A 15,353-nucleotide genomic window follows, 5' to 3' on the forward strand; every position below is an offset into this window, starting at 1 on the left:
AGGGGAGAAATGATAAGCTATATTAGGAGCAAATCCAAAATCCATTTGAACAAACTAAAGGAACTTGAAGAACAAATTAAAGACTTACAAGACCACTTATATCACCACAATGATGTTGGAAAATACAAAAAACTCCTTCTGTTAAAGTCAGAATATAATGAACTCAGCACAAATAAGATAGCTACAAATCTAATGTGGTTGAAGCAGTCCTATTATGATCAAGTGGAGAAGGCAGGGAAGCTCTTGGCTTGGAGGCTAAAAAAATACAATCAGAAAGAACCATAAACTCAATTATATTGGACGATGGAATAGAGATCACGGATCCGGAAAATATAAATAACACTTTTGCCAACTATTATGAAAATTTATATAAATCAGAATACCCTGAGAATGAAAATGAAAATGCACAAAACCAGTTTTTAGACCGATTGGAATTTTCGACCCTTCCCGAAGAAGCCAAACAGGCCCTTAATGCTAAGTTGAGCATAGAGGAACTCAGAGAAGCACTGGGTCTTATGAACAGCGGCAAAGCCCCAGGTCCGGACGGACTCCCAATTGAAATACATAAACATTTTCTGACAAATTATTGCCACACCTGCTTGAAATATTTAATGAGTCCTATGAAAGAGGCATTTTGCCACCATCTCTGAGAGAGGCATCTATTTCAGTCATTTTAAAACCTGGTAAGGGCCCAACAGATATGAGCTCATACCGTCCCATATCACTAATGTCCTGTGATACTAAAATATTGTGTAAGGCCCTAGCTCGTAGGATTAATTCATACATTCCAAAATTAATTTCTGATGATCAAAATGGATTTGTTATGGGCCGCCAGGCCTTTTATAATACTCGTCGGCTTCTGAATATACTGTGGGATAAGCAATCTGCTACTGACCATGCCTTTTTATCATTAGACGCTGAAAAGGCGTTTGATAGAATAGAGTGGAGATACCGTTTTGAAACCCTTAAGAGATTCGATTTGGGAGGAGAATTTCTGAAATGGGTCCAATTGTTATATACGGAACCGATAGCCAAAATCGTAACAAACAATCAGATATCAAGGCCTATACAACTTGGTAGGTCTACTCGACAGGGCTGCCCACTCAGTCCGTTATTGTTTCTTTTGGCCATTGAACCACTTGCTATGGCGATACGCAATTCCTCTGAATTAACTGGAATAAGAATAGGTCAGGTCGAACATCGGGTATCATTATTTGCAGATGACATCATTCTGTTTTTAACTAACCTAGAGAAGTCGGTTCTGGCAGTGGGCGATATTCTTCCGAATTTTGGGTACTTCTCTGGGTACAAGATTAATCAGAAGAAAAGCTCCTTGTTATTTCTAAATAAAAACAATCCTCATATCCAGACACAATTCACCAGTACCTGTGAAGGCTTTACCTACTTGGGAATACAGATTGTCCCTGACATAAAGAAAATTGTTCCCATTAATTATGACCCCTTGATACAAAAAGTTTCAGAGCTATTGGTAAGGTGGGATGGGATGCCGATTTCTATGATAGGTCGCATTAATATGTTGAAAATGTCAATTCTACCAAGATTTCTCTACTTATTTCAGTCCATCCCCCTATATACCCCAGACTCTATGTTTTCATCACTGAATAAACTTTTCTCCAGTTTTATTTGGAACAACAAACGACCCAGGCTACGCCTCTCCCTGCTATACTTACCTTATGAGCGTGGAGGGCTTTGGAGTGCCCAATATGAAGATGTATTATTGGGCAGCCCAGTTAAGGGCAGCTACTTGCTATTTTCCAACTAGGGAGACTCCTTCCTGGGTTAAAATTGAGAATACAGGGTATCCGCGGGTCCTTAAAAAGTCTTAAAACGTCTTAAATTTGCTTTTCAAAATTTAAGGCCTTAAAAATGACAAATAATCCTTAAATACAGTTTCCAAAGGTCTTAAATTACCAAAGGCCCACCAAACAAGATTCTTTTATTTCTATAAAAGTTTCGTGAATTTCTAGTTAGTGTTCAGCATTTTTTGTGTATGATGTTGGCGTAAGCGGAACCGTACACATTCAGCTGGTTGTGAAAGGGGGCTATTTTTAGATGAGCACATTAGCTGGTTAAGCTAGTGGGAGTTTGCGCCATGGGGAATTTTAATGGTATAACTGGATGGCTAATCCCACGTTCGCGATGTGGTTAGCACCAGTTCCAGGCAATAGCTGGAAATAAGAGCTTAAATTTAATTTTTTTAATAGCTTAAATTTGGTCAAAGTGGCCTTAAAAAAGGTCTTAAAAAGTCTTAAATTTGGCTCCCATAAACCTGCAGATACCCTGGAATAACAACATAGGACTGCCATTACAATCTTCTGTTTATTCAGATACAGCTAAAAGAATACTGAAAAATACAAAAAACCCTATGGTTAGAAATACGATTTCAATCTGGCACCAAACACATATAGCTTTAAATGAAGAGTCACAACTGTCAGCTTTGTCGCCGATGTGTGTGTGTGTGTGTGTGTGGGGGGGGGGGGTTGATGTTTTTTGTTCTGTTTTAATCTGAAAATCATAAACATATTTTGGAAAAAAAAGGAAAAATAATCGTTTACCCCCAGCCCTAGTTTGCCTTTCACTGTTCTTTATTTATTTATTTTTTTTAAATACATGCCCTCTCGGTTCTTTTATTATAATTTATGTTGTCTGTTTTTGTTGTCCTAACAAGCAGTCTAAAAAAATACTCAGTTCCACCACTATTTAAAAATAAAAAATAATTTCTGTATGTCAAATTTATTTATTTTTTTTATCACTCAGTGGTACGATGTACAAGGAAAGAGAAGCAAATTAGGTTTGAGTGATTTTATTTTATTTTGCACTGACTAAGACTCAAATGAATAAAAAAACTTGAATAATTTTGGTGAGTGACTCAAACTCAATTTAATAAATTGAACAGGGTTTTCCCCAGAAAATTTTATAAGCCACACGTTCCGCTGCTGTTTCTCACAGTATCAGCTGATGGAGGGCTCTAGTTTCATTGCGCCATTCGTGTCAGCGGACACAGTAGGGTCGGGGAGGGGGGCGGGGCATGACTCTTATCCTGGCGGGTGGCCAAGCAAAGCCTAGTGATCTGCCAGGCATATAAAGCACTGGGGGAAACCCTGATGAATCAATTTTTACCGTCACTAATCCAAACAACTAATCTAAAGTGAGCTCAAACTTAAGAATAGAAACTTGCTGGTGGATTTCGTTTTCTCACCTTTTTCACTATTGACACATTTTCATGTCTGGTAGTTTGTCCCACCCATATTGATTAAACTGTTATATTTTTCATTGCAGAGCAAGGCTAGTGAGCCTGCACCTGTACCGGCTCCCTCTGCTGAAGCGGGGCTGGTTGGCAGAGGCACTGAAGAAGGTAAAGGCAAAAATCTAATTCGGATGTATGTCTTGCGTGAACGACCTCAAACAAAATGGTTTGAAATAAACAAATAATACTAATAAGCCCACATAAGAATTATTAATCTATATTCTTTAAAACATGTGTTGTACATGTAGAGGTGTAGTCTGGTTACTTTTAAAAAGACATTAAAGCAAGCAACATTTTGAGGAAAAAAGATTTCAAAGATCCGACCACTTTCTTTAGGATGCCTCCTAGAGCAGTGGTTCGCAAACTTATTTAGCCGCGCACCCCCTTCTATGTCCCGACCATGTCGACACACCTCCCCAGCCCCCACATCAGGGCATGGCTATATATATATATATATATATTTCAGCCATCAAGCTAAACAGACAGGGTTAAAAAAAATATGATCGACCTTTTCCCCCATCACTTTAATTTTTTAATAAGGGGGATGCGCGAGGTGAAAAGTGTAATGGCTGCGGAGCTCAGAGAAGTCTGTCATATGTCACCATTAGCGTAGCCAGAAACTCATTTGTGGGTGGGCCTAAGAAAAAGTGGGCACAATAATTGTAATTGAAAACAAGTATATTGTTGCGCGCCTGTCCTCCATATGTGCCCTAGCCTCATAACAGTGCGCCAAGCTTCAGCACTCTGGCCTGCGCACGCCGATATGTTCCGCATTTGATCTTTTTTAACGGTGTTGGAGGAATCTGAAGGTGGTGAATCATTCTGGCAGATTGTAATTAACACCCTGTCTCATGCAGGTGTTCTGACATTGTAAACCTCACACACAGAACATTGTGGATGTAACTAAATAAATCAAGAAATGATTCCCATTCAGGCTATTAACAGCGAGCTGAAGATCTGAAGTTCAGAGTGCGTATGTCAAAGGTCAGACGCGTTCCAGCGGAACCACGGCTCACGGGTGCACAAGTGAGCACATCTGGGCTGGGCAGAAGTAATTTTACAACATTGGTTTAAATAGCTCCAATAACGAGACGCGGTGACTTGAGCGGCTCATGGAGCTGTGCCGCGCACACACACACACACACACACACACACACACAGATTCAATAGGCGCGCACGCTGCGCAAACTCCGGCAGCTTGAATGTAGCTGAGTTCTTTCATAAAGGGAGCCGGTGCAGGAAATCTGTGGACAGATGGGAGTTAGATCCAACTCGAGGGGGAAAACAAGGAATCTGAATTGTGCGGGGGACTTACAGTCTGTAGAGGGGGGAAAGTAGCTTGAGGGAGGAGTGGTCCGGTCTAGGCTGAGAGGGGATTCCTGAGACTGAGATCCAGAAGGGGAGACGTGGAGGGAGCTGAGTTTGCTGAGATCCAGGGAGCTTAGGTGGGCAGCTGGAGGTGGTTCTGGCCAGGGAGAAGCTGAGAGACAAGCAGGTTGGAGTTCCAGAGAATAGCCTGTCGGGGATGAAGGTGGAGGTTTGATCTGGTGAACGAGAGCAGGAAGGGTAAAATGCTAAATCCAAAATCCAATACACATCTAAAATCTCAAAAGGTCCTAAGAGCTCGAAAATACTGTGACGAGGTGGCTTAGAAGGTACCCAGGTAGAGTAATCATCCAGCGAAGTGTAGGAGTCTCTCAGCTGCTTAAATACCCCTGGCTGGCTGATGAGCAGATCTGCTGCAGCTTGGTTAACCTCCAGACACACCTACCTGCAGAGGGAAAACTCAAGAGAAAGGGAGTGACAGCAGGAATACACCTCAGACCGTGACACACGTGTTTTCATTTGGTAGACACAGCCACATTTTCACATGACACACATACCATTCATTGCTTAAACACAAGTAGCCTTTGGGTGAACACTACCAAGCATGGAAAGAACACTGAAGAGCAAAACTGAAAACACAATTGTCGAAAGGCAACACAAGGAATTACACACTGAATGTATGACAGTGCCCACTTTTCTCTGAGAGAAACATTAGACATCACACAAATTTTGAGACAAAACATTAATTTTTACAGTTAACACCCCCCCCTCCCACACACACACACACAAATTTTGAGACAAAACATTTTATTTTTACAGTTAACCCCCCCCCCCCCCCCCCCCCCACACACACACACACACACACACAAATTTTGAGACAAAACATTTTATTTTTACAGTTAACTCTCCCCCCCCCCCTTCCCCCAAGCATAATCATGGGGCATCATGCCGCCGGTCTCTCTCTGGCCAGAGGGCCTCATCAACATCACAGGCGATGTCCTACTGGTCCAAACAGCTCTGGAAGTACCGCCTCGAGTGCCTCATGAAGCCCTGACAAGCCTCAAAGGCCACATCTCTACAAGGCTCCTCCATGGCTTGAAGCAGTGGGACCTTGCTCTGTGGATTCCTTTCGAACACCTTCCACCTCCAGGCTGAGAACAACTCCTCAGTGGGATTGAGGAAGGGGGAATAAGGTGGATGTTATAAAATGGAATACCGTGGGTGGTCCTGAAACCACTCATACACCTGGGTAGCCTTGTGGAAACTTACTTTTATGCTGCAGTCCTTGATTGCAAATTGCTCGCCAGACCCGAAAGTTTGGAGATTTGAATATTTGTGTGTTGTTGATTGAAGCTTTGAGAATTTATGTGGAAAGTGTGTGTAAACCTGAAAATTGTGTGTTGTGTTTTGACAGCAAGGTAATGTGAAATTGACATCAGAGTGTAAAGGAGGAAAATCAGAGTTCTAATATGATAAGGAAATCTTAAGTAGTGATAAATTGAGTCAAGCAATTGGGAACAGAAGTAGAGGTTGTGAAAATTGTGCCTCATTTTTGCTTTTTGAATTTTAGCAATCGAAAAAAACTGCAACTGCTACAAGTTCTGTGTCCAACGTTTCAATTTCACAGTCTGCCAAAAGTAAGTGAAGCTAACAGCACTTGCTTTATCCAGATGTGTAGCAATACACGTTTTAACTTGTTTATGAATCTGGGGTATGGTCTTGTTGACAATGGAGTGGCGGCTGGGGGCATTACGTAGCGAGGCTCGAGGTGTTCAATTAAGCATCTAAACCCGACATTACTCACCACCGACGGGCTAGTCATCAAGCACAATAAACTGGCATATCTTCTCTGTTAGGGTTAATGCCTTTTTGGTATCTCTCGGGAGATTCTCATGCTTTGCAAAGGTTTCAGGCAGCGTTTGTTGTTTAACGCCAGGGAATTGTTTCTTCGCCTCCGTGGTCTTGTGAAAATCCTCATGCAGCTTTGTGTGATGCTTCTTCAAATGCGCAATGAGGTTCGATGTATTAAATGTCCCTGGGTCTGTCCCACAACGGGAAACTTCTCCATGACAAGTGTTGCACTGAGCAACACTGTCTTTTTCATGCTTCAGTGAAAAATACAGTTACAGTTTTGACACATTTTAACGAGCTTCCTCCGCGCCGTGTACAGCACTCTCACAAAGGTTCAGCAGATATGTTTACATTTTTGCCGCTGCGCGCCTTCAGTGTTAGGGAAAGGAAGGGAGGGGCTGATGCGATGCTGCTGTCAGGGTCTGTCATGGATTTTATCAATATGTTTATCAATAACCCATTTCCTGTAGTTGGAGGGAGGAGACAATGATCAACAAGTCAAACAGTTATAACTGTGGCAAGATGCACGAGGGGGGGGTGGGGGAAGAGAGGGGGGGTGAGAGAGAGAGAGAGAGAGTGTGTGTTTGTGTGTGAGTGGCTTGTGTGGGTGTGTCTGAATGAGTTCTGAACTAGTGGGCATGCAGAGAGGAATAGAGAAATACATATTACATTCATTTGATTGAGTCCATGATCAAGAATTAATAAACATAATTTTATCTCTAGGCTCCACAGTAGCAGCGACGGACGGCTGGTTTGACTGGCTCTGAGAAGCGTTAATCAGAATTTGCAGTTCGCGTTTTTTTTCCTTCTACCAATCGCATAGTGATGTCTGGGCTTAAAAGCAGCTCATTAGATTCATAGTTATTTGTAAAAGTAATGCATTACCATAAATAGTAATGTGTTTACCAACATTGGTTATGTATACTACTGATTGCAAAAACACCCCTAGGTATTTTGTCTTCTCTTTTTACTGAATATTTTTATGTTATATATTTCTGCTTGGTTCACTGCAGTTTCAAGGAAGAGAGAAGAGACGGATGAGAAACCTCTGCTCTTACATTTCCACAACCATCAAATGAAAGATGGAGGTGTCCCAACCAGCAGCTTGGCTGGGCAGATGACAGCAAAAGTTGGTGGAGGAGCAGAAACTAGCAAGAACCTAGATCTGGACCCTAATGAAAAGACGTCTGATTCTTCAGAGATTGAAGTTGGTGGAGAAGATGAAGATGATGTGAATCTAGACTCTGAGCATTCAGACTCTGGGCCAGAACCTGGAAACGGAGACCATGGCTGTAATGAGAACAAGTCTTCGAAGTCAGATATTAAGACAGTCAACAAATCATTTAGCTGCCCTGTGTGTGGTATACGGTTCCTCCACAAGTGGTCTCTTCAGAAACATGTGAGAATGACAAGTCATTCAGCAGTAAAGTCTTCAGAGTGTTCGGATAATACAAAATGTGTGAAAGAGAAGCAACATGGAGGCTCATGCAGAAAAGTCATGAAACAACCAAAATCATTTTGTTGTGATGACTGTGGAAAAAGATTTAGCCATAAGTCCAATTTAACCCATCATATGAAAGGCCACACCGGACAGAAGCCTTTTGCCTGTGAGCTCTGTGGATACAGATGTACCCAAAAGGCAAGTTTAAACAAACACATGAGAGTTCACACAGGAGAGAAGCCTTTTGCCTGTGAGCTCTGTGAATACAGGTGTACCCAAAAGGCACATTTAAACAGACACATGAGAGTTCACACAGGAGAGAAGCCTTTTGCCTGTGAGCTCTGTGGATACAGATGTTTCCAAAAGGCACATTTAAACGAACACATGAGAGTTCACACAGGAGAGAAGCCTTTTGCCTGTGAGCTCTGTGGATACAGATGTACCCAAAAGGCACATTTAAACAGACACATGAGAGTTCACACAGGAGAGAAGCCTTTTGCCTGTGAGCTCTGTGGATACAGATGTACCCTAAAGGCAACTTTAAACACACACATGAAAGTCCACACTGGAGAGAAGCCTTTTGCCTGTGAGCTCTGTGGATACAGATGTACCCTGAAGGCACATTTAAACAGACACATGAGAGTTCACACAGGAGAGAAGCCTTTTGCCTGTGAGCTCTGTGGATACAGATGTACCCTAAAGGCAACTTTAAACACACACATGAAAGTCCACACAGGAGAGAAGCCTTTTGCCTGTGAGCTCTGTGAATACAGATGTACCCAAAAGGCAAATTTAAACACACACATGAGAGTTCACACAGGAGAGAAGCCTTTTGCCTGTGAGCTCTGTGGATACAGATGTACCCAAAAGGCAAGTTTAAACACACACATGAGAGTTCACACAGGAGAGAAGCCTTTTGCCTGTGAGCTCTGTGAATACAGATGTACCCAAAAGGCAAATTTAAACACACACATGAGAGTTCACACAGGAGAGAAGCCTTTTGCCTGTGAGCTCTGTGGATACAGATGTACCCTAAAGGCAATTTTAAACAAACACATGAGAGTTCACACAGGAGAGAAGCCTTTTGCCTGTGAGCTCTGTGAATACAGATGTACCCAAAAGGCAAATTTAAACACACACATGAGAGTTCACACAGGAGAGAAGCCTTTTGCCTGTGAGCTCTGTGGATACAGATGTACCCTAAAGGCAAGTTTAAACAAACACATGAGAGTTCACACAGGAGAGAAGCCTTTTGTCTGTGAGCTCTGTGGACAAAGATTTCACCAAAAGACACATTTAAAGAGACATACGAGCATCCACACAAGTGTGTGTGTGTGAGTGGGTGGAGGAGTGTTGTGATGGGGTTTTTATTGTCAGGCTGTTTTTAAAATTCTGGGGATGGGAGGGTATGTGGGGCCTTTTTAATTTGTTAACACTTTGAGTTGCATGTATTACAGGATTAAGTGGTGTATATAAATAAAGTTGATTGATTGAAATGCAGGGCCATGAACGTGAATACCAAAATCAACAATATGGTGTAACCATCAAGCTTGGAGCAGATGTTTATCTTCACCAGGTTTGAGACATGAGTACCTATTGTTACCATCACGCCATTGAAGCCGGACTTCATTGTGCTCTAATAGCAGTTAGTCGATGATGAGCTTGCAGTGGGATAGATGAATCCAAGATGGCCTCTCGGCAATCTTTACAGCAGTGGGGTGGTAAGGAGAACTTGAAACGGGCCTTCCCACTTCAGGCAGCGCCAGTTGTCTCATTTCAGCACCTTAATCAGAACCCAATTTCCTGATTTCATTACCTGTGAGGGCGATTAAGCACACGAGGGTTCTGGGAGATCATTGTTTATTTTGACTTGTTTATCAGTAAACAATTTAACCATCCAATCTGCTAAAGTATTTTCTCTGCCACTGTGGACCACAGGATTCATGATATGGGGAACAGGAAATCTTCCATAAACCACTTCAAATAGTGTTGGTCCACCAGAGGGAGCTGTTACCCTCATCCACAGTTTTACTAGTGAGACACACTCTGGCCATGGACAGCCTGTCTCAGCCACTGTTTTCGCCAATCTATTTTTAATCGTTCCGTTTGTACGTTCAACCAAGCCGGCTGAAGAGGGGTGATAAGAACGATGTTTCAGCCCAAACCCTAATGTTTCAGAGCACCTGGTCAATACCTCATTCACAAAATGTGTCCCATTATCTGATCTAATAACCAATGGAATTCTGTAAGTTGGAAAAAAAATGATTGCACAACACCTTTGCCACTGTTAAAGCGTATTTTTTCTTTGTGGGATATATATTTCTGGCCACCTGGATAAAGCATCTATTACCACTAAACAATATTTTGTTTCTTGCATCTTTGATAGTTCAATAAAGTCCATGTGTGAAATGGATAATCAGGTGTTGGGAAGTGTCCCCGTTTTGTTCTTAATCGCCCTTGAGTAGGAATGGGTACAGAATTCGGTAGTTTTTAAGGTACCGACCGAATTCCATAGTACCGACCGAGCACCGATTCACTTCATTTGAAACGGTGCCTTGTTTTGGTACCCGTCCTTCATAACGAGAACTTGCCAAGACAGCTGCGCATGCACAAGAGCGTTATGTCGTCGGCCGCTGCGAGCGAGTTGTAAACCGAGCAGCATGGTAGAAAGAACGCACGCTAAAGCTTGGGTCCACTTCACTAAATGTGATGGGTAACTGGGTGATGATGAAACCAGCGACGATCTAAGTGAGACATCCTCATCTTAATCTGCTCCGGTAGGTAAATAAAATTTTTAAGATAACGGTAGCTTGTTATGTTAGCCTCCGTTTCGCTAATGGTGCGTTCGCTTTCTCCTCAGAACTCCAAATCACTGACTAGAAGAACATGAATGCGCTCTAAAGTTTGGCTTCACTTTACTAAAAGCGACGGGTGACTGGGTGAAGATAAAACCAGCGACAACGATCTAAGTGTGAGGCATCATCGTTTTAATCTGCTCCAGCAGATAAATAAACTGTTTAAGATAATGTTAGCTTGATATGTTAGCTTCCATTGCCACCGTTGTTATCAGCTGATGGTGCGTTCGCTTTCTCCTCGGAAATTCTAGCTTCCCAGTAGGAAAAATCAAATGAAAAGAGACGGCAAAAGGAATGAAGATACACAGTAAATTTAGTTCACAGTAAAGATGTTTGCTTCAGTTTAATTATCAGCTTATAAAACTACAAGGACAATGTTAAAATACAAACAGTTGAATGTTATTTATCATGATATTTATCAAATATGGTTATATATTGAGAAAAATATATATTTAACCCTTACCTCACATTAGAGCATTTTTTTGTGCTGACACGTGTATTTTTGTGAATAACTTTGGCTATGTTAATGCAATTTATCTAATTTTTATGGAGGATGTGTATTTTGGAAGGAATTACAAAAAAAAGTTTGAAAAAATATTCAACCTACTTTTTTAAAACGTGGAAATCATTTTGTACAGTTAAGCAAATTGAAGCATTTTTTGTGCCATTGACTTTCATGTAAATCATATATTTTGAATTAGCATATATATTGGCATAATTTTAAAAAATTATGATTGTGCCCATGTATACAGTCTCATCACAAATGTAAGAAGCAGTTTTTACCGTTTTTCACTACATGGCATACTTTCTCCATATATAGCAGGGCAATGGCTGACCCAGCATTTAAACTGAATGATTTAGCTGTATTTCTTTACCTCTGACTGCCCATTATATTACATATTTTGCAAAAAAATGGTTTGTGTGTTATTTAGAGATGCCATACAATAGTTTGCATGTGTGTGTTCTGAATTTTTGGTAATTGTGCTTTTTCAGTGTTCTTTCAAAAAATAAGCCTGACTGAATGTACAAAATTAGCTCATTCTGCAAAATAGCATTTTGACATGTGTTCCTTTGTGTGTGATTGTGCAGGCATGCGTGTATGTAGGTATCCAAGCACTTTACAGATCTTCAAAAGACAGATCTGTGATCATTATCTGGAGTGGTTGAGCAGGTGTGGGCAATGGGAGTGTATGGGGGGGGGGGCACAGGTTCTCACACTCTGTTGACTTCAGGATTTTCTGCAAAATTTCAGATACTCATTCATGATTTTACTTTTGCAAAATGTTATTTCAATAAGTACAAAGCATTTGCATGGATGAAAGCTAAGATGAAGGCTGAAAAACTTCAAAGGCGTACATTTGTTTTTCAAAACAAATTCCTGCAGAATCGAATTTTGTTTACATTCAGTAGGGGCAGCTTACACAGGTGCACCAATTGACTAAAAGTACATATATGAGACTCAGATCAGGATTCATTTCTTTGAACCGCAACCATGAGAAGAAGATTCAACGTGAATGAAGCCCTGGAGGTGTTTCAGCAGCTTGAGGAAGAGGGAGAGTCAGCCTCATCCTCATCCACGGATGACAGCTGTTCTTCGGATGAAGAGGCTGAAGATCAGGCCTTTACCCCAGGGCCTGATTCAGGGGAAGAAATGGAAGAAGGTTCAGATGAGGAGGTGGTTGCCGCAGAGGAGAGATGGGACCATCCTTTGTGGCAATCAAAGAGCGGGATCGCCTGGTCCCCGACACCCGACACCAGGATTCCCTTTCGGGCTCCAGACGTCCGCCATTGTGGGATCACCCGCCTCGCTGTCAGCTACATCCAAACTATTGAGGACAGCTCGCTGGTTCTTGGAGAGGAGCTGCTAAAAAAAAATCTGTCTTGTGGGAACAGTTAGGCGCAACAAGCCAGAGTTGCCCCCACAGCTGCTCCAGATGAAAAGCAGAGCGGGTCTGTCCTCCCTGTTCGGCTTCACCTCCACCGCCACCGCGGTGAGCTACTCCAAAGCGCCGGCAGAACATTCTGCTCCTCGGCACCAAACCCCATCAGGTTCAGATCCAGGAGGGACCGCAGCAGAAGCCGACCGTAATCATCGATTACAACCGCTGCAAAGGGGCAGATGACAACTTGGACAAGGTAATTTATTTATTTTATTTTGTTTTATTATAATTCACCAACCTAATTGCATATGTAATTTATTTATTCATTTATTTTTATTCCAGCTCAGCTGCCGCCGCAAGACCAGACGTTGGCCCATGTCGCTCTTCTGCAACATGTTAGATGTGAGCGCCTACAATGCCCTGGTCCTGTGGCTGTCTGGAACTGGCCTGGAACCAGCAGAAGAGGAGCATCTGGAGCTCCATGGTGAGACCAGCCCAGGCGAGGTGCACTCGCTTGCCGCGGTCCAGCAGCGCTGCAGCTTTGTTGCAGGTGCAGCACCAGCCCAGGAGCAGACAAAGAAAAATGCCACCTTTGCAGAGGGAAGAGGAGCGTGCATGCACGCTTTTGCCAAGCATGTGGTCAGGCTGTGTGCAAGGAGCACTCAACAGTTGTGTGCTCAGCCTGCAGCTGTTAGCTCACTCCCCTCTGTGTTTCTCTCTCTTTCTCTCTCTCTCTCACACACACACACACACACACACACACACACACACACACACACACACACACACACACATACACACACAACCACACACACACACACACACATACACACACACACACACACACACACACACACTTTTTCTTTGTTCGTGTGCTTTAATAAAGTGTTCAACTGGTTATCTTTGTAAGTGCATTTTTTTGTGCTCTAATGACTTTAACGTGAGTATTTTAGAAAATATGACATTACACAAAAACTACAAAGTGAGCAAAAAATATTTTGATGCCTATTTGTGACACTCCAAGGCTGTGACAACTTACCCACAAAAAAGGTCATCTGGACATAACACACAAAAAATGATTTGATTTTTTCATTTTTTGTACAGTTTTCAAACTTCGGGTTTTGCTCATAAACCTGGCAATAAAGGGGTTAAATCTGAGAAACACACACATATTTTATTATATTTTGTTAGGGCTGAAGCCAAGGATGAAATTCATGTAAAAAAATTGGGACTTATGAAATATTATATAATATTTCTAAAGGAAGCTTTGTAAGTGCATTTTTTTGTGCTCTAATGACTTTAACGTGAGTATTTTAGAAAATATGACATTACACAAAAACTACAAAGTGAGCAAAAAATATTTTGATGCCTATTTGTGACACTCCAAGGCTGTGACAACTTACCCACAAAAAAGGTCATCTGGACATAACACACAAAAAATGATTTGATTTTTTCATTTTTTGTACAGTTTTCAAACTTCGGGTTTTGCTCATAAACCTGGCAATAAAGGGGTTAAATCTGAGAAACACACACATATTTTATTATATTTTGTTAGGGCTGAAGCCAAGGATGAAATTCATGTAAAAAAATTGGGAATTATGAAATATTATATAATATTTCTAAAGGAAGCTTTCTAAGTGCATTTTTTTGTGCTCTAATGACTTTAACGTTAGAAAATTTAAACGTTGGGTAAGGGTTAATTATTAAAGAGAATTAAAATATAAAACACTCAAAAGTATCGAAAATTGGTACCGTTAAGTACCGGTATCGATTCCTAGGTACCGGGAATTAGTACCGAATCGATTCAAATGTCAAAGGTACCCATCCCTACCCTTGAGCGTTGTTTTTCATACAGATTAAACATTTTCTGCAATAGTCATTTGCAAAAGTAGAAAAATGAATAGTGTGGAATGTACTATTGATTAACTGAGCCATCCCCCCCTTCGAGACATGAGATACATGACTCATAAGAACAGCAGTGGGAAACAAAGACCTAGGTAAACTAGGTTTGTTATTTACATGCAACACATCATCACTATTTACAGGTTTAAATCTAAGCCAGGTCCGCTGTTCCTGATCAGGAACAGAAGTCTGTGTCTCACGGAGGATGTCATAAGAAAGTGTTTCGGAGCAGTAACATGAAGCTCCAAAGGTGAGAAGCATGAAGGCTGCAGCCGTAGCTGCTTTATCTGCAAAATTATTGCCTCTCGTAGTGTCAGAGTCATCTGTTTGATGTGCAGGGCATTTGCACAGCGATAACTTGCATGGGAGTTGCACAGCATCCAGAAGCTCCAAGATCCTTGAAGCGTGAGTCAGCTGTTTACCAGTGGAGGTGACCATGCCTCTGTTTTTCCAAATCTGGGCAAAGTGGTGCACTGAAGAGTGAACATACTATCAGTGAAAATGTTTATGTCTTGTCCTGAGTGAAGCTGGCAGGCTCTAGTCACAGCTGCTAATTCAGCCACCTGGGCAGAGCAATGAGAGGGCAATGGTTTAGCTTCAATGACTGATGTCTGAATGGTCACTGCATAACCAACTAAGTTTTTTCGAGACGCATCTTTTTTAGCTGAACCATCAACATAAAGAGAGATATAGTCAGGCTGAGGAGTGTCTAAAACAAGGCTGCCAACTCGTACGCACTGAGTGTGAGACACACGCATTTGACCCTCTTCACACGCTCTCACGCCACACCCCTGTGGAAAGCCAAAACCATCAAAATACGCCACTTTTCC

The 15,353-nt window shown here is 41.8% G+C and overlaps 1 protein-coding gene across 4 annotated transcripts in view; it reads left to right on the forward strand.

The window, feature by feature from the left end:
* LOC139063603 (zinc finger protein 235-like) overlaps positions 1–10,311 on the forward strand; it is a 67,523-nt gene extending 57,212 nt beyond the window's left edge. For 2 of the 4 annotated variants that reach the window (XM_070545964.1, XM_070545965.1), the window contains exons 4-5: positions 3,301–3,376; positions 7,459–10,311. In XM_070545964.1, coding sequence (XP_070402065.1) covers positions 3,301–3,376; positions 7,459–9,224 — 1,842 coding nt within the window. In that variant the 3' untranslated portion in view covers positions 9,225–10,311. Of the gene's footprint in view, positions 1–3,300; positions 3,377–5,512; positions 6,232–7,458 lie in introns of those variants that run through there. The other 2 variants (XM_070545966.1, XM_070545967.1) reach the window with 2 other exon arrangements.
* Positions 10,312–15,353: the final 5,042 nt, after the last annotated feature.

This window comes from Nothobranchius furzeri, chromosome 17, assembly GCF_043380555.1.
Source record: "Nothobranchius furzeri strain GRZ-AD chromosome 17, NfurGRZ-RIMD1, whole genome shotgun sequence".
NCBI lineage: Eukaryota > Metazoa > Chordata > Actinopteri > Cyprinodontiformes > Nothobranchiidae > Nothobranchius > Nothobranchius furzeri.